This window comes from Ips typographus, linkage group LG10 (genome assembly GCF_016097725.1).
Source record: "Ips typographus isolate SLU linkage group LG10, UJ_Ityp_2.0, whole genome shotgun sequence".
Taxonomy (NCBI): domain Eukaryota; kingdom Metazoa; phylum Arthropoda; class Insecta; order Coleoptera; family Curculionidae; genus Ips; species Ips typographus.
In genome coordinates this window covers 7398074-7417046 of record NC_138431.1, presented here as the reverse complement: position 1 = coordinate 7417046, position 18973 = coordinate 7398074, and the positions used below count along the sequence as shown (strand labels likewise).

Below are 18973 nucleotides of genomic sequence, written 5' to 3'. Positions count from 1 at the left end.
TCATGTGACAAACTGTCAGGTGATGTATGTATGTATTAGCTAAACTGTCACAAGATACATTTTAAATAAATAAAATTCGATCCAATATGGCCTTCCATAAACAAATTACAAAAACGTAAAAACTGAGATGGTTGTCAAAAAAAATGACATGACATGTGTCAGGCAATATGACGTAGTTTGACAGTTGGTCCCAAAAAATGTTGGGACCAACTGTCAAATGATTTTGTCTAGTAGCAGTAATTAATAGCAAACAATTGAAGGACTTTGAGAACTACATTTACAAAAAAAAAAAAAATTACCTGGCCAGAGCAAACTCTCCGAAATACTCCGTCATGGCAAACATGATGAACGATCGCGACGACGTCGTTTCTAAGGCAGCACATATTATTTTTGTTTTTTAATCAAACGGCTTAAAGCGGGAAAATTAGCAATAACAAAACTCGAGTTTGAGGTTAGGTTTCGGTGATCCGAGCCCCACCCCCTTGATCCAGTTAAAACCAGTGAGCACCGCTACCACTAAGCACCCCGTTTTCATGTGTGTGTATAGCATCAAGTGTTATTAGACGGAGTCCTGGATGGAAAAAGAGGAACAATTTTGGGAATCCGGTAGGAATCCTCTTGGACGGGAGCTGCAGGAAGCAGCGACTGCGACTGAGCTGATGCTCGATCGCGGATGACTGCCAGCACGGTTTTGTAAGGGAGGTCAGGGGTGGATCTTTGTGCATTCCTTCTGTTTTTTTTTTAATTTCAGTGAATACGCAAAAGTTGTCAGTAAGGCAATTTGCTTATTAACACCACAAACACTTATAAGCACCTATTAAAAATTACTGTTTAAACAATAATAGAGTTATCTAAATAAATGTAATTTTTTACAGCATTTTTCAGATGTTTTTGAAGAAAACTTAGATTTTTAAGGGTGATGCGGCCCTGTACAATGCGCAACCGCTCCACCCTGGCACAAATGTGCCAGCTGGAATGCACTGTATCCAGACTTGGCGACTCCGGTTTGGCCCCGAAAAAAGGGCGCGAATTGTCTTTCTCAACTCAAGTGAATAAAACAATCCTTAAATAAGGGCGAAGCACAAACAGAAACACATAAACATGCTGGCTACAAAGAGAGGACCCTTAAGGCATCCAAACCCCCCAGAGAACGTTTTTGTCACTTCAAAATAACAATTTCTCGCTTTTCCTTAACAAAGTTAAATAGAGGTCGGATTCCCAAAAGACTCAATGCTTAAGGTTATATATTGTCCCAAAACATAAAAAATCAAGATTTGGTGACTTGAAAACCGTTTCAGACAATTCAATGAAGATAACATTCACCAAGTGTCAAGAAAAAAATTTGGGACCCCCCTCAAGTCGAGTGAAAATCGCTGTTCGTTGATTTATTCATAACTTCAAAAATTGACAAGGGTGATGGAGTGGAAATTGTGTTTTTGCAAAGAACGCCATGAAAATGACATCTCTCCTTCAATCGGTCAAATGACACTACCCACGTGATATTACTGTAATTTGCAAAATAATGATCATGTGACAAACTGTCAGGTGATGACACGAAACGTGCTCTAATCTAATAAATTGTTGACTGATAATATGTATGTATGTATTAGCTAAACTGTAACAAAATACATTTTAAATAAGTAAAATTCGATCCACTATGGCCTTCCCAAAACAAAAACTGAGATGGTTGTCAAAAAAAATGACAGAGTAAAATTTAAGATAACATTCACCAAGTGTCAAGAAAAAAATTTGGGACCCCCCTCAAGTCGAGTGAAAATCGCTGTTCGTTGATTTATTCATAACTTCAAAAATTGACAAGGGTGATGGAGTGGAAAAGGGGGAGGTTAAGACCTTTTCTACTCTTAATTGAAGCGCGAACTGACCTAGGAGTGAAAAAGTGGCAATAAAACACTTTACTGATTGTCCTCCCTTCATGGGGCCCTTCTCGAGTGACTGAAAATTTGATAAAGTCGTTCGTCGAGTGAGGCACGCTAATAAATTAGCGTAAAACGCGTCGGAAATTTAATATGTCGAGATTACTACGGGTTTAATTAGTTAGTAGACAGTATGAAACACTGCAATAAAACGATAATGTTACTTAAATAATATCGATTTGTTTAAACAGTCTGGTAGTTTTAAGTTTACTTACCGAGAGAAACACACTGTAGGGCGTGTAAATAGGTAATAACCTGAATAAATGGGGTCTTATTCAGATCTCAACCCTTTACAGGCAATTTTCATTGAAGTCACGTTTTCAATCTACGTAAGGCTGCTATTTCTGAACATACGTTTTCCGAGAGTAGCAGATATAAGGCAAATTGTATTTTTAAGGCCTCATTAACCAATGGTGCTTAATGACCAATTTGATAGCATTGGAGAATTAAATTTGACAGCTGTGCTGCCTTGAACTATTCAATTTTTCTCTCTAGATCAGATCAAGTTACGTTTTGACAGATTGAACATAGCTACTCTACAATAGTTCAATATCAGACTTTGAATAAAAAAGTGTGTACTATAGTAAATAGTCAAGAAATCGGACTATATAATGGTGAACCCGCTTTTACCAACGCAAATATAACAATACTATAGATAACACCACCACATACTATTTGTGATGCTATTTTATACTGTATAGGTAATAAGTTATTTATCAACATAAAAGTAATACAATAATACGCACTTGATAAATACTGCTCTTGGTTCACAATCTGGACAGCCCGGCTTTCCCCATGTAACTCAGGACAGCGCAAAATACTATTGAAATTTTAAATTCAAAATAGATGTCATTGTTACAACAACAATGACAACTAGTAATTAGTCGTTTTCTTTCGGATCTAAACGCGACATGATCCGAAGGTCACGTGGCCTCAGTATAATTTTGTGATCATGAGGTCATGTGATTTTTAAAAAAAATAAAGTGGTTCCTTCTGGATTCTATCGAAATAGGTTTTGTCCAAGTGTCAAATTTTGTGCCATCACAGCCTCCTATTTAAAATCGAGATCTGGATTTATAATGTTTTCTATGATAACGATTGCAAAATTGTGCATTTAATGGGACTCATTCAACTTTTAACACGTCATTAATACACTCGTTGGTTAAGTAACTAATACTCTCATAAACAACTAAATTAGAGTAACTATTAACATAAAAAAACGAAACTTACAGGGGGTAACATCATCCGGTACCTTCCAGGGTAGCATACGCCAAGCAACTTGGAACCACCAATTCTCGACTGTTCGAGCGGAAGGTTAATTCCATGTGTACGAAATACAGGCACAAACTAGCGAAAACAGCGTGAAAACACTTTTAAAACCGGTTACAAAGATCAACCCTGACGCACTAGCGATATCGTACGCCATTACAATTATATGCCGCTACGTCAACGTCAACGTCAGATTGTCGTACGGCAGCTGTCATCTGCGTATAAACCATAGAACTATAAAGATGCAGATGAGTATTTTACTGGTAATCATTATCGAACAGATAACTGTTAAGACAAACGCAAATTAAAGCTGGACAACTTAACCGTGGCCGTATTAAAAGTGCATTAAAATGTTTATTAAATAAATGAATTATGACATTTCTGAATTGCTACTGATTTCAATAAAACTTTGTTTTGTATATGGAATGCTAAAAAAACAACCTTTGAAGATGAGTACCTTCTTGGTTGACGGGGTCGTCGAGGACGATGCCGCCTTTGTGGATAGAACGTGGAGATGGCGGAGTCTTCGAAGGTGGCACGGGTTCGTGGCATAGTCGCGGGGGCTCCCATCGGCCCAAGCGCCGACCGAGCACTGGAGGGCGCGTAGCCACGTGGAGCAACTCCGGAGGAATTAAAGTCAATTTTTTTGTAATTTAAGGGTGAAATATTGGACTGCTACGATACGAATCGGTCGTGACAAATTGTCTTTACCTTGGACGTATAAATATTAATCAATGTTGCATTTAAAGCGGTCGTGATTAAAGGCTCCTTCGGTATCCGGCGGCAGTAATTGTTTCCGGTTTAGGGTAGGGAGGAAAACGATTTATTGCTCTAATAATAGGAGACTCAGAAATTACCGACCTATGAAAGTATAAAAGTGCATTTTGATGTCGTGTATCCCCAGGTGTTACCTAACAATTAACATTACTGGAGCATTCCAGTAAGTCGTTTCTGGCGCCCACTTAACTACCGGGCTTATTAGTTTATTTTTGAATGTAAAATCGAAAATAAATTAGAAAAAATTCCCAGTTTTTGGCCAACTAACCGAATATTTTAAATATTTTGAAGAAATCTTGACAGCATTTCAGTGCAAGGACAATAAGATAAAGGTAATTCCTACCTTTCCTACCTTCTTAAGGCTGTGGAACACGACTTAAGACTCCTTTGGCTGGTGGTGGAATGCAGATACGCCATGAATCACCACCCCCCCTGGACACTACAACACTGGAACCCGACACTGATTTTTGTAATTTTTTTTACGTTGTCTTTTGGCCGTTTGGTCCATGGCTAGGAAGGTATAGGCAACCACTCACACGTGTTAGTTTTAAGCGGAAATTTCTGGACAATTATTTTATGAATTTGGTCGGTCCACCGCAATTATAAAATTAGAACTGACCAGTGTCGACTGTGGTAGCACATCGGGTCCCCCCAAAATATCGCCATTATTTTATAAATACCATATTGTTTGTCGGTGTATAATTGACGGACAACCTTCCAGTAGTGTCCTGCCGGACTATTTAGCCACCCCCGTACAATTGTGCAACTTGGCAACAATGCGTGGTATTTTCTACGCACCAAACAGCTCTAATTTGTTCAAAATGAACGCAATTAAGTTCGGACAAGCGCGTTTTTTTTTATTTTCAGGACAGTCGCCGCTGAAAATACACACCGGCCGACGATCGAAATAAACTTATTACAGGAAAAAAATAAACCGACGCGCGTTCAAAGTGGGGACGACCTTCGAGCGTTTAGCGACCTCTACAGTCAAAATATTGTTAGGCACAAAACTGTCAAACGTTTTTAAATCCTTAAAGTGTTGTAAGTATATGAGATACGAGAGAAAGTTTAAAAATTATTGTTGTACAATGGCTTCAGTCACTCCTTTCAGTAGTGAATGCCTGGTTGCCTATTTTACATTATTATTGACATCCAGATAGGTCAAGAGGTAAGGTTAGAATGTGACTAACTAACTTATCTAAGCTGTCCTTAAACTGAACTTAGTTAATGTGTAAATTTTCCGAAAAACAAAAATAGAAATCTGAGTAAAATACCAGTAGAAATGTACTATGACAGCGCCATCTGTGTTCACCCTCCTGACCATGCAACGTGCAAATGAAAATGCGGGTAAAACAGAGAGGTTAGTTGTGTGTGCTTGGTTAGTAGCGCGTTCCGCCAGATGGAGGCACAAGCGCAACTCTCACCCTTTACGGATTTTCACTTATACTCCAAGCAATTTCCACGTTGGAACGAATAGTGAAACGTAATGCAACGAATCGATATAGTTTCTTTTTTTCTAATTTGTCGAGCACGTGCTTTCCGCGATTTTGATGGGGTTGAAATTTATTTTCGCCACCCCCCCCCACCCGCTCGAACAATGTTGTATACAAAATAGCATTTAAATTTGCAGGGCAACAATTGAAAATATCAGGGGCGCCATCATTTAAATTCGCGTTTTGCATAAATTGAAATATGAATGGACCAAAAATGGAATAAAACAACGTGAATAACGATCGGGCGAAAACATACATAAATAGTGAGTGGAAAGGCAAACCAGGGGGTTAAAATATCAAAAAAGAAGAAGTAAAAACATCAAAGAAGCCTAAATAGATTTCTCATAGATAATGGTGGAACAATTCCCATGTTGCCAGGTTAAATTTTTAAAAATGACAGGCTAAATGATCAATATTTTAAGAAGATGATACGCAGTCGTCTCCACAATACTTTTTTTTAGTTCAGCTTTTTCTTTCCACCCTCGAACTCTAAACCTGTCAAACTCTGTTCTATCCCAAAACGATTTCAGTATTTTGAATTTAGGACCTTTCAACCTAAAGTCAATGATTTACAAGTTTTTTCTGCCCATTTGGAAAACGTAATTTCTAGAAGTCTTCCTGAAGGTTCACAAAGTGCAGTTTGATCTGCTTGCACCGTCCATCTCAATAGGTTTCACGCCGGAAATCTCTCTTCAGTGCATCCTGCCTGGTGCAAAGCGGAGAACAGGAACTTGTCCACTTTTCAATTATTAATAGAGTCCAAACTACACTAACACCACTGGGATTTAACAAATACAAAATCATACCTATTAACCCCCAAACTCTATGGTCTTCCCAAAATCCACAAACCCAATATCCCCATCAGACCAGTAGTTTTCTTTTGCGGTTCTCTCTGCCACCATCTTTCTGCCTGGTTGAATGATATTATCCTTAAAACAACCGGATTTAAAAAATACTCCGTAAAAAAATCATTTGAGTATTGTGGAAACAACTGCGTGTCATTCCCTTCCTTTTGTACTTGTACAACCCCACTGAAAAAATATGGACTACTACTTCTTTGTCATAATAAACTGTTTCTAACAATTTTTTCAAGATTCCACACCGAAATAATTTAGATACAAATTTATCACTTTTAACTGAAATTAACCAGGAAAAATCGACAGGAAAAACCTTGCTGGGTGATTTACACCTAAGGTCGACCGGCTTTGGTTAAGGAAAAAGGTTGGCTGAGGGGGGTGGGAATAACAATAACGACGAAGACAGGTTTTGTTCGGCGTGTTGGAGGTCGCCCTGAAATTGCGAAAAGTTTTATCGTTTTAGGGTCGTGAAAGAGGTGCTGGGAGGTTGACTAACATATGGATAATAAAAAGTTAAAACTGAAAGAACAATTGGCGCTTAATTCTCCATCTGCACTCAGGACAGCAACAGACAGACAGTCTGCCCTAATGCAGCGTTGGCAACGAGCCAGCCCTTTTCATCGCACCCCCCTAGCCCCTTTGCGTTCACGTTGACGTCACAGCCACCTAGCTTACTTTATATATTTTGGGAGCTTATCGAGGACAACCCCCGCTGCGTTTATGCAACGATGACTTTTCCGGTAAAATAGTCGAGCGGAGCTAAATCGGGCCGGCCGTCAGGCCACGATTAAATTAAGGGCTGGTCTGACCCATAACAAAACAAGTATTATAATATAAAGCAACACCCAAGGTAAAACTATTAATCAATGGTTTAAGGCAGCGTGCTGCTGATGGTATCGGAGTTGAATCGATTTCTTGTTTTCAACGTTTTTACCGCCTAAATAATGATGTTGCATCTCGAAACGTGAAAAACCGACCTTAAGAAGCTATTAGAGCCTTCAAGACCCTGACACACCCCATAGGAAGAAATTGAAAGATTAAATAAAACATATAATTCACAGGAAGCTTAAAAAGAATAAAATGACATCAATTAAAGCCCTTTTTCCGTTTATCCAGTTAGAAACGCAACCGCCCTTTTATTCAGGTTTGCGGATAAAGGGCTCCAAACTTGAAGCTTTAATACGTTCAACAAGATTGGAGTTTGGAAGAAAAGAAAGCCTTTTTAATTTATCCTCTATAGGGAATTTCGTGCAACTGACACAAATTATAGTGGTTTATACAATGATTCTACAAGACCAAAGTAACCAAGCTTTGCCAAAACATCTCCAGTGGATTTTATGGTAAAAAACCAGAATACAAACTAAATCTAGAAATCGCTAAATAACCTAAAGACGCAATCTATTTATATCGCAGAAATGGAGTTATTTCAAGCTGGAAGCGTCCCGTCTCTTGAAAAATGATTCCTATTCGCTGTCGAAAGAGCTTTAAATAAGTTTGGGCTTCTTCAGTTAAGTTTTGACATGGAGATGATTGACGACCGTACACTAGTCGCTGTTAAGCCTCGTTTTGTTAGTCCTCTCTGTTAACTGGTGAGGGGTGGAAAAGGGGGAATAATTAATTGACTTTAATTCCTGCGACGTCTCCTAATTTCCCCGGGATTAGTACAGTTTTCTCCCCCCTCCCACCGTCTGATTAACTATTATTATTCGGAAGGGCGGAAATTGGGCGACCGCCATTTGCATGATGATTCGAAGATTAATGGATTTTTTCGCGGTTAAATTGAGTTTTTGTGTTCGTTTTTCAAACCAGACTACGAATTAATTACCTAAAGTGTTACACCCTCCCTAACCCCCTCATAACTTGAGGAAAATCCAATCTAAACAAGTCCCATTTATCCGCTCGATTAAGAACAAAAAAGTCAAATTACCGTCTCGGTTGCAGGATTGAGGGAATCAAAGCCCTCTTTTTTCGTTATTGTCGTTTGAAATATTGAAGAGTTGCCGTAAAGTTGAAGTTGGCACCGATCCACTTCAATTACCCGTTTACAAGGGGAGTTTCGTCTCCTATCTTCGTTTTAAACTAGAATGCAAACAAAATAACCTCAATAACACGTATACTGTACTGCTTTAAAGGTGTAGAAAATGGTTGTGCACCTTGAAAAGGGGCTCAAAAGAATTTACCCAAAACTAGGACTTACTAGAGATGACTAAACATACCAGCCATTGGTTTGGACCAGCCAATTCTTGAAATTTTCAACCCATATGAAACACTTGAACTTCCTAGTACGGTAAACGTTGAAAACTACAAAAAATGCACTGCATACACCCGGTTATTACAGTGAAAAAGTAAAAAAAAACAAGAAAATCCTATAATAACATAATAAAACTCCTAACCTCCTAACGGCGCATTGTCATTTTGACATTAACGACAGATGTGACGTGATCCAGGGTTGCTGCGGTGCTGTCAGGGTTGTACACTGATAGTTTAAACGAAAAAAAAATGGCGGTCGTTAAATAAAATGGTTTCAGCTGAATTCATTAATGACTCTCCGTGTCGAATAAATTGGAATCAACAAAACGACAGCGGTAAACGTTCGAGTTTCCAGTAAATTAACCGCCTTCCGAGAAAAACTTTAACGAATTTCATAAAGTTGAGAATAAATTGGAACTACCCTTCCGACATACGAACGTATATTTCAAGTCATCTTTGATTTACGAGTTGGCCTTAAGCAGGACAATACACAAGAGCGGATTTTCTATTTGCACAGATGTCACTAAAAGGAATGTTATCGTTTAATATAAAGAGCAGAATGTGATCCAAATGAAATACTAATTGAATTGACAGCACATAATCAGAGGAGTTTGTGTAAACCGCAACACCGGCTCGTACGTCATTTACGCCAGACTGGACAAACTAAACGGGGCGTTTGTCACATTATTAGCGTCCGTTTCAACTCACTTGCCTAATTAAGGTGTTTAGCGTTAATGATTTAATCGGTCTGGTTAGTTTTCCGCACCTGATGAGGCTATAAAGTTTGGTAAAGCTCATAAAAATCTCTAATGTTGTGATTTATAGGACAATCGAATGTTTTAATTGGTATACACCAAGTTGGAACTCGTAAACATTTACTTGGGCTAAATTTGGCACTCATGGAAGTGATGAAGTTTAGACTGTAACGCAGTTTTGTATACAGGTGTGGTAAATCCAAAACCGACCATAGGAAAACCGTGTAACTGACAGAGAAACGTAGATAATTGCATGTGTGGGACAAAGACAGTAAACGAAAAAAATACCAAGTAGGCCATATTTTCAGTACGCTGTTGCCAAAATCTATGTCGACGGTATTGGATTTTGGCAATAGCGTACTGAAAATATGGCCTACTTGGTATTTTTTTCGTTTACTGTCTTTGTCCCACGCATGCAATTATCTACGTTTCTCTGTCAGTTACACGTTTTCTTATGGTCGGTTTTGGATTAACAATAATATGTAATTTCTTTGCTGTTATCAATATGCGGTTGGGTTATCCAATATGACCGCAAAAGGTCGATAATACACTAAAAATAGACTTTGTGCAAAAACGTACCCGTGCCATCCCACTACAGTTCTATCCTTTTCCATTAATAATTTTCCATAACACAGACACAAAACAAAGTTTAAAATCAAAAAAAGAAAAACCCAAAAACACTTTGGAGCAGTTGGAATCTTTTAAATCTTTGACGTTTCAATGATTATCTGTCAGGGTTGTACACTTTTGATTCGTTAAAGTCAGATCTGTCTTTTTAATATATGCAGTGTTGCCATATATAAATATAATAATTTTAACCTGTCAGGTGACTTTAACAAACATTGGCTTGTAGGTAATTGAAGAAGGCGTTTCCGGGACATTTCCCTAGAGGAGGATACTACAGCCTCCTTAATTGGAATAATGAACAACACCGGACGTAACCGATAAGGTTAATCCGATCAGGGGATTAGTTTAAAGCCCTTTTAACCCTTCGATTGTCGAATCGGTGTTTTAGAGTATCGTAAACGAGAGGGCAAAAGTTAGCAGACGTTGCGGTGGAAAGTTGGAAAATTGAAATTGATTTTGCGGTTTTGGCTAAATCGACATTATGGCACCCAGAAAAGTCAATTTTTTTTTTAATTTAACTGTTTGTGGGATACTTACTGGCTAAGTGTCCGATCGGTGCTGCCAGGTCCAGAATCGTGATGACGTCGCTCCTTGTGCATAATCCCCATCAGTTTGAGCCAGGCGTTGTTTTTGCCCCCGTGGCTCCCCATCCCACTCTGCCACATCGTCATGATTGCAGATCATTACCCCGCGTTCCTCCTTGATTTGATCAGAAAATTCCGTTTTTTTCCTCCCGCTCGCGATCTGTAAACGTAATATTGGTCAGTTACCTCGGTTTGGCCGGGTCAAAACCCATACTCACTGATTTGTGGGTATATTGCGATGTAAACGGCACTAACTAGTAATAGTAATTGTAACGTTAAAAAAATGGAAGAATTTAATTATTGTAGCCGAAAGGCAAAGCTTTCAGGCCGTTTTGTTGGTATTTAACCTTTTAACAAGAGGAATCGATTTTTAAGCTTATTTTTATACTAGTTTACTTGGTGTAAACGCATCTTTTTGAGCAAATGAACTACCACTGACTTATATTGCTATCGAAGAAAATTGGCCTTTAAATCTCGTGTAACTCCCTCTAAAAGTGATAGTTGGAAGAGAGTATATCTTTTCTATCTCAGCCTTGTATTTAATCAAAATTTGTCTCCACATTCACCACATTTTTAGTCTTCGTTTCTTCTTCAGATAGTTTGGCATCAAGTAATCCAAACTAAAACCTTTTGGTTTTTCCCCGACCGACTTTCTACTGAAGAAACGTACGCAAACGGCGGGGAATATCGGCATCTCTCTCGCACTCGCGTCTCGCGCCAATGGTTCCGTCTCGCACGCTCCGCATTACGCAGATTTTCCCGCCAACAGGTGTCCCGCAGAGGAGTGCGACGTGCGATGACGTCCCGTTCCTGACGACGTCGAGTTGGCGTTGCGACTAATGTGGAGAGCGTCGCGACGCCGTCCCGGAAACGTCAAAGCGTCTGCGTCGGGCCAATGCGGCCCTCCTGACTATAACAACGTTTTACAGTGTTGGCCAGATTTCTCTGTCGTATTGTCCAAAAGGTTTCTATGCGGTAATCAGCTGTCTTACACTTTTCTTTTAAACCTCCATATTATATGATGTCATTTGACAGTTTTATGACATTATAGATGCAACTGTCAAATTAGTCTTTTGACTATTTCCTTATAATTTTCATTACTTGGCTGCTCATACAACTCAGACCGGTAACTGTCTCAGTTACTTGCAATTAAACTTGACAACTATAACAGATTGAATTACCCCATAAAATACGCGTTTAATATGGTGGATTCAGTGACGGAAAACCTTGAAATTTGGTCATAATATACGAACTAGGCCGGTTTTATTAAGACCGATTCCTCACACATTAACTTGATTAAATGGCGTTTTTGTCCGCATGACGCAGAACGTCTCAACAATAATAAATTCAGAATTCAGGAGGATGCGGCAGCAGCACACCTGCATAACCGTCCGGCGTTGCCGCTTCCACTTTCCTTGTCAGTGATTTTAAAAATGCTTGAATCGACTAAAGAGGGCGCTGCTGCAAATACCGCAAATGTTCAACGTAAAAATAATAATTAAATACACTAAAAAGCGTAGTATAATTCAGGTTGTCAGAATCAAACTGTTCTGAACACTTTTTGTATGAAAAATGTGGTGGTTTAAATCTATTCCAATGTATAAGCAATAAATCTCTAAAATATCACCCTGTTGCCAGATTTATTACAAACTTTGACACTGTCTACAGGTCGGGTAAAGGAGAACGGGAAAAAACAAGTGAATGGCGCAGTTCAAACAGACTTTTATTGAATTACCGCGACCGGTGCGCCAACTTTTGTGATGAAAAATCGAAACTTTAATTATACGGGCGCTGTGCCTGCAACACGCAATTAATAACAGACAAAAACAACGAAATCGCATGTAGAGCATTTAATTTACGGTTCGTGATCGGGCTCTGTTTTAATGCCTGTTCTTTAATTCGATTCCAGAACTTGAAAATGTTGTCAGCGCCATCTACACTTAATCGACAACATTACGGTGAAATTTACTGTCATGCGAGTGTCAATTCTGTCAACGGCACTACTACTGACAGTTTTGACAGCGCCATTTTCAGTAAAAAAACAAAAATTTGCAGATGGGTGATGGCTTTATTTCCTAGTTTTATTTAATCACTGTATTTGGGGTTTCGGCTAGCAGAACTGTAAAACTCTAATAGTAGAACAAGTGTGGGTCGAATCTTTGTCCTAGTTGTGCAATCGCGAGGCTGTTAATATGGAGACAGAAACAGGTAAGCCCCTTTGATTTTTAAGCTTTTTTTGGGGCCCAAACCTTTGTTGCATGTGTTTTTACAATCCCTCAGCCCTTAGTAATGTCGCAAACGTAAGTAAAGGCTTTGAGGAAGTGTTGTTTTGGTTTGGAAGCCCTAGAGCATCCTCACTTAAGACCCCAAGTAAATCACAACCTTAAATGTTTATAAAATGTGTCTAGAATTGAGAGAAATCTAATTTAAGTACAGTAGTTTTGATTTGGTTTATGATTCTGAACTGGTTTGAGCCACCTGCATTTATGGGTTGCTGTTCACAATCAATAACTGGTTAGTTAACAACCTTAACCTAAGAATATGTGGTTTGTGTTCAAAAGCTATTGTTAAGCCAGTGCACAGGACTGGTGTATTTGGAAAATATGCCTCAAATACACTAGTCCTGTGCACCAGGCTTTTAGGAAACAACTTTTTAGTTATTTGGTGTTATCTCCTCTTTATTCATTTTGTCTTGCTCTGTATATGGTACTTTTCTCCTGAATGTCCTAGCTCAACTGTTTGTAAGGGAGAAGAATACATACTCTACTACATATAAACAGCTGGACTAGGACTAGTTATGGTGGTTTTGATTGACATGTTTACTGCAAAACCAGTGTATTGCCATACTATTTCAATAACATCTAATAAGGCAGGATAGAGATACATTAGTTTTGCACTAAACTTGCCAATCAAAAAGGCTACAAGTTGTTGTAATTGTAGACTGAAGTTGTGAGTTGAAGTCAAACAAAATATACAGTGTCTCATTAATATAGTCTGTTCAGTGACTTCTGACTGTTGTGTCATAAATACCAACAAAAAACAAGTCCAGTTAGACGTCTATGGAACTTTCAAAATGGTCTTAAATGCCTCTAACAATTTAAAACATCTCTGGGAAGGTTTAAGACATTTGTAGAAGGCTCAGAAAGTTTTCGGTAGCATTTAATGGTCTTTGGCACATTCAAAACAGTCCTAGAAGCCTCTGACAATTTAAAACAAGTCTGGGTGGGTTTAAGACACTTGTAGAGGCCTGTAGATAATCTGACGTTATTTGAATTGACAATAGCTGTTGTTCCTACCTTAAAAACTTAAGCTGTGACTTAAGATTGATGATAGAATGTGAATTTAAGATGTCTAGAGGCTTTTGCATGTATTTACTGAGTAATTATTTTTGAGGAGTACATTACATTCAATTTGTTTAATTAAAACAAGATAGAAAATGTTGAAATTCAGGGTATTAAGTGTTGAGGGTACTAAATTGATTTTTCAGAAAGTGTTGATTTAAACGAGTCAAAGTCAACCACCAAATCACGATCACCATCAGCTGAGTCTAACCATTCGATTGGTGAACCAAAATCGCCCAAAACCAATGGAGAATCACCGAGGCGTTCTCGTTCCCGTAGCAAATCGGTTCACAGCAATGCTAGCGATCGTTCACGATCAAGATCGCGCAGCAATTCAAGCAAAAAGAGTCGAAAATCTCGATCCAGGAGTGGCTCGGCCAAAAGTGTTGAAAGCAGAAAGAGTCAAAAATCTCGTTCCAGAAGTGGATCGGCCAAAAGTGATACAAGCAGAAAATCACGGTCGCGTAGCAGATCCAGCGTAGGCAGTAACAGGTCAAGATCAGGCAGTGGATCTGCACGATCTAGAAGTGGAAGCCCGGCGAAATCACGGTCTAGATCCAGAAGTGGATCGGCTAAAAATGACAGAAAATCACGGTCAAGATCACGAAGTGGATCGGTAGGGAGTAATCGAAAGTCACGGTCCAGAAGCGGATCTGCTAGAAGCCGTCACAGTCGTAGATCAAAGTCTAGGTCGAGTCAACGCAGCGATAGATCCAGATCCCGGAGTGGCAGCGTTCGTAAGTCTAGAAGCCGATCGAGAAGTGGAAGCAGCAGAAGATCAAGGTCCAGAAGTGGTTCAGCCAAAAGATCAAGATCGGGAAGTGCTGCAAGCAGAAAGTCCAGGTCCGCAAGCCGTTCTAGGTCGAGATCGCGCAGCGGCAGTCGCAAATCTAGGTCCAGAAGTCGATCGGGATCGGTGAGATCTAGATCCAGATCCAAATCTGATTCCAGAAAGTCCAGGTATGTTTAAAAAAACATTTTTCAGCTGATTTAACTGTGAAATGTACAGGTCTAGATCGAGGTCAAACGATGAAGGAACATCAAACCGAAAACGGGCACTAAACTCGGACTCTGAGGATGAAAACGTGGAGGGGGCGCCAAAACCGAAAATCCAAAAAGTGTTGGACAGTGACAACGAAGAGGAGGAGGCCGGACCGTCGGGAGAGGCCGAGCCTGGGGAAGTCCAAGCCGTTGAAGAAACTCCCGCTCCACCACCTGCTGACGATTACGATTCCGATGAAGGAGTGGACCCCAACTCGTAAGTGGTTAGAAAAACGTTTTGAATTGTATTTGAGCGGTTTCTCTTCAGGCATAACAGCGAAGGAATGTCCGATTTTGATTTGATGCTACAGAAAAAGCGGGAGGAACAGTCCAAAAGGAGAAAACGCAAAGATATCGACATAATCAACGACAACGACGATATCATAGCCCAGTTATTGGCGGATATGCGGAACGCTGCCGACGTTAGTTCTGAAGTAAGTTAACAATCACGTTACTCACGTGAAATATTGCAGGAGGACCGCAGATTGAACCAGGAACACAAACCGGCCACTAAAAAAATCGCGATGCTCGGAAAAGTGATGTCACAATTGAAAAAACACGATCTACAATTAGCTTTCATCGAGCATAACGTGTTGAGCGTATTAACTGATTGGTTGGCCCCCATGCCTGACAGATCTATGCCCTCTCTACAAGTTAGAGAAAGTATTTTGAAGCTCCTTTCTGAGGTAACATTTGTGGCAAATTGATTATCTAATAATAATAATAAAAAAAATGTTAGTTTCCACCAGTTGACCAGCACACGTTAAAACAATCGGGAATCGGCAAAGCTGTGATGTACTTATACAAGCACCCCAAAGAAACAAAAGAGAACAAGGAGAAAGCGGGCAGACTTATTAGCGAATGGGCCCGACCAATTTTCAACTTATCCACCGACTTTAAAGGTTTGTAATAGTTTTCTTTCAGTTTGAGGTTAGTTTGAGTGTGTAATTGCAGCGTTGAGTAAGGAGGAGCGTCTCCAGCGCGATATCGAACAAATGGGAAGCAAACGGCGCAAGACTGCCGAGGAACAAGCAGAAAAAGAGCGTAAAGAACTGGCTAAAGCCTTGAACGCAGACGGAAAGTAAGTGTGTTAACCATTTTTCACTTGAAACAGTGTATAAAGGTTTTTGTTTCAAAGGCCTTTACGACCCGGAGACAAAGGATGGGTGTCGAGGGCCCGAGTACCAGTACCGTCCAGCAAAGACTACTTGGTCAGGCCCAAGTGGAAGTCAGAAGTTGACATAAGCAGGGTAAGACTCCTTAATGCATCATCGTTGCTCTTTTTAATAGAACTTTGACAGCAAACGAAAAAAGGGATGAATCGTTTCGAGAAACACTACAAAAACTTCCTGGACGGGAAACGTCTGAAACAGTCGAGGAGAGCAGTGGACATTTCGATTGAGGGGCGAAACATGGCGCTGTGATTCAAAATCAAACTATTTAAGATGGTTATATTCTGTAGACTCCTAAATTAGGGAATTGTAAATTTGTTCGTTATAAACTAAGCAAAATAAATGATTTGTATGATAGTGATTTTATTGTTGTTATACAGGGTGTCCCTGAACGGTCTTTACAACGCTCTCTCGGAAAACCCCCTGCAATGGAACTCTGTAAGGGAATAGATAGGAAATTTCTTTCCTTGTCTCCCTTTAGCTTATACTTTTCTTTCTGTAAGTCTGTCTTGTTTAAATCTCTATTTCTATAGTACCTCTACTGATACCTAATTTCATATTTTTAAATGGTTTGGTATAGAAACTACGATTAAAAATTGATTTTTAACTTTGCCGCCCTGTAGCTCTGTAATTATCAACTTATGGATTAATATGCGTTGTAAAGACAACGTTGAGGGGCACCCTGTATATACTGTTTTCGTCAGCAATTCCATGTTGTTTCCCATATTACACTCAGGGCGGGCCAATTGACTATAATAATTCAATGGAAGAAAGAATACAAAAAAATAATCTCCCAAATTATCATATGGAGTGACAGAGTGCCCCCCAATGTTGCCAGGTCTACCGTTCTCCTGTTTTTATATTACAATAATAAGTAGTAGTAATTTTATATACTAGGAAATAATAGGATGATAGGAAATTTAATGAGGATTCTAAAAATGTACTTAAAACAGTAATTTTCTTACTCAAAGTTAGTTTTACCGGCAATTTTGTCCTTTCAAACTAGATTTCTGACAGTTCAAACTTTAACACCGCTTTTCTACCTGACTGTACCAAATTTTGTGGTGTTTTTTTCAGGTTATTGGATAGGAAATTTAATGAGGATTCCAAAAATGTGCTTAAAACTGTCATTTTCATACTGGAAGTGGGTTTTACAGGCGATTTTGTCATTGACTGTTCTTTCAAACTGTGTTTACGGCAATTCCACCTTTGACACCGCTTTTCTACTTTACTCTACCAAATTTTGTAGTGTTTTTCATGTTATGGGATAGGAAATTTAATAAGGATTCTAAAAATGTGCTTAAAACTGTCATTTTCTTACTGCAAGTGGGTTTTACAGGCGATTTTGTCATTGACTGTCCTTTCAAACTGTTTCTCTGACAGTTCAAACTTTGACAGCGTTTTTCTACCTTACTGTACCAAATCAGTTTTTTTTTTCAGGTTATTTAATAACAAATTTGATGAGGATTCTATAAATGTTCTTAAAACTCTAAGTCACGTGACTGCCTAGCTAAATTATCCTCTAAAACTAAATTTGTTTAGAATTTGCAAGAATTTAAGTTTAACACAAGAATCTCAGACTAATAGGAAAAATCAAAGTGCGATGACGTAACAATGTAATAATAATAATAATAGAATGTTTTGAATGTGACTAGTAAAGCAACAAACGTCACATTCGTGTCAAATACTATAGTCAAAAAAAAAAAATGTTTACTTCTCCCCCGTACCCTCCGAAAGACTATGAGCTCAAACGCGTCCCCAAACTGCAAACAGATTCGGCCCAATTCACCCCCGATTCGGAGCCCCGAGTCACGCAAACCACATTGGGACTGTTCTGTGCCCCTATCGAGTACCAAGAAGGGGAAACCCCCCATAATTTAGAGGTATGTTTTACCCGGACCATTCAAGTTGTTATAACTAAACAAAGGACTTGCAGTTGACAGGGCTGAGCCCTCAGATTGTGGAGAAACGGGTGAAGGAAGCCAGGGCCATGTGGGTACCATCTCCTGGTGTGGACGACTTTTTCATACACGACACGTTCAACAAGTACAACGTCCAGTTTGACAGTTACAATCCAGCCCTAAGACACATGGGTAATTCCCTAAAAATACTTGCCATAATGTTTCCTTAGTTTTTTTTTTTAAATAGAAAAAGTGTTCAACCGATCGTATAAATATGAATTGGTGTGCTTGGAGGAGCAACGTTTGCAGAAACTACGCAAAAAATGCTTGCTAGAGTACAACCAATCAGAATTATTATCGAAAAAACCCTTAAAAATGCAGGGAGTCCCACATCACCAAGATCTAGACTGTAAAGCAAAGCCACCATTCTGGTGGCGAAAAAACCAAACGGACGGTTGGAGCAGTTACAACCCCGAGGATGTTCTTAGCCAAACCGAAACGTCGGGAGATGGTGTAGCGCGTTGGGCTGCCGAACCCTGTCTTACTGCAGTGGTGGTGGACGATCCTTGCAGAAGGAAATACGATATGCAATTGTATGCTGTTTATACTTTCAAATATACAGAGCAGCTAACTAAAATTTCTATTTTAGAGTGGGACTACCTTTCAAAAATGAAGCTTGCAACTATTACTACACTCGCTATCCACCTCCTGACATTAAATTCCCACCCAAAAAGTTTATTTAGTTAATTCTCTAATAATAAAATATTAGAAGAAACTTTGAAATTACACATGAAAAAAATTATGGTAAACTCAAGTGGTGGTAAACTAATTGTTCTTATGAATGCGGCCATTTTTAAATCTTGATGACTTATGACAGATGACATTGGATTTGACACTACTCTAACCAAAGTTTTGATATACAGGTGTTGGAAATCCAAAAGCGACCATAGGAAAACCGTGTAACGGACAGAG

General features: G+C 39.2%; 3 protein-coding genes across 13 annotated transcripts in view; 2 read left to right on the top strand and 1 right to left on the bottom strand.

Annotated features, from left to right (window-relative positions):
- The window catches only part of Sh (Potassium voltage-gated channel protein Shaker), a 50482-nt gene that overhangs the window by 26328 nt on the left and 5181 nt on the right, over positions 1–18973 (bottom strand). For 6 of the 10 annotated variants that reach the window (XR_014179422.1, XM_081987690.1, XM_081987692.1 and 3 more), the window contains exon 3: positions 10500–10706. Coding sequence is in view for 9 of the 10 variants with exons in the window: in XM_081987690.1 (XP_081843816.1) it covers positions 10500–10633 (134 nt within the window). In the remaining variant the exon portion in view is untranslated. Of the gene's footprint in view, positions 1–299; positions 433–4332; positions 4891–9914; positions 9965–10499; positions 10707–10764; positions 11361–18973 lie in introns of those variants that run through there. The other 4 variants (XM_081987691.1, XM_081987698.1, XM_081987694.1 and 1 more) reach the window with 4 other exon arrangements.
- LOC145734625 (uncharacterized) lies at positions 12566–16455 on the top strand. Of its 2 annotated transcripts, none has more exons than XM_081988106.1 (9): positions 12566–12754; positions 14034–14847; positions 14903–15145; positions 15197–15350; positions 15402–15614; positions 15668–15830; positions 15883–16009; positions 16067–16178; positions 16230–16455. In XM_081988106.1, the coding sequence occupies exons 1-9, from the start codon at positions 12739–12741 to the stop codon at positions 16350–16352; spliced, it is 1965 nt and encodes a 654-aa protein (XP_081844232.1). In that variant the 5' UTR covers positions 12566–12738; the 3' UTR covers positions 16353–16455. The 2 variants fall into 2 exon arrangements, with proteins under 2 accessions (XP_081844232.1, XP_081844231.1); XM_081988105.1 differs by having other exon boundaries at positions 14897–15145.
- LOC145734406 (uncharacterized) lies at positions 17742–18776 on the top strand. Its single transcript, XM_081987727.1, has 4 exons — positions 17742–17983; positions 18037–18193; positions 18249–18594; positions 18651–18776. Exons 1-4 carry the CDS (start codon positions 17807–17809, stop codon positions 18742–18744), a joined length of 774 nt encoding a protein of 257 aa, XP_081843853.1. The 5' UTR covers positions 17742–17806; the 3' UTR covers positions 18745–18776.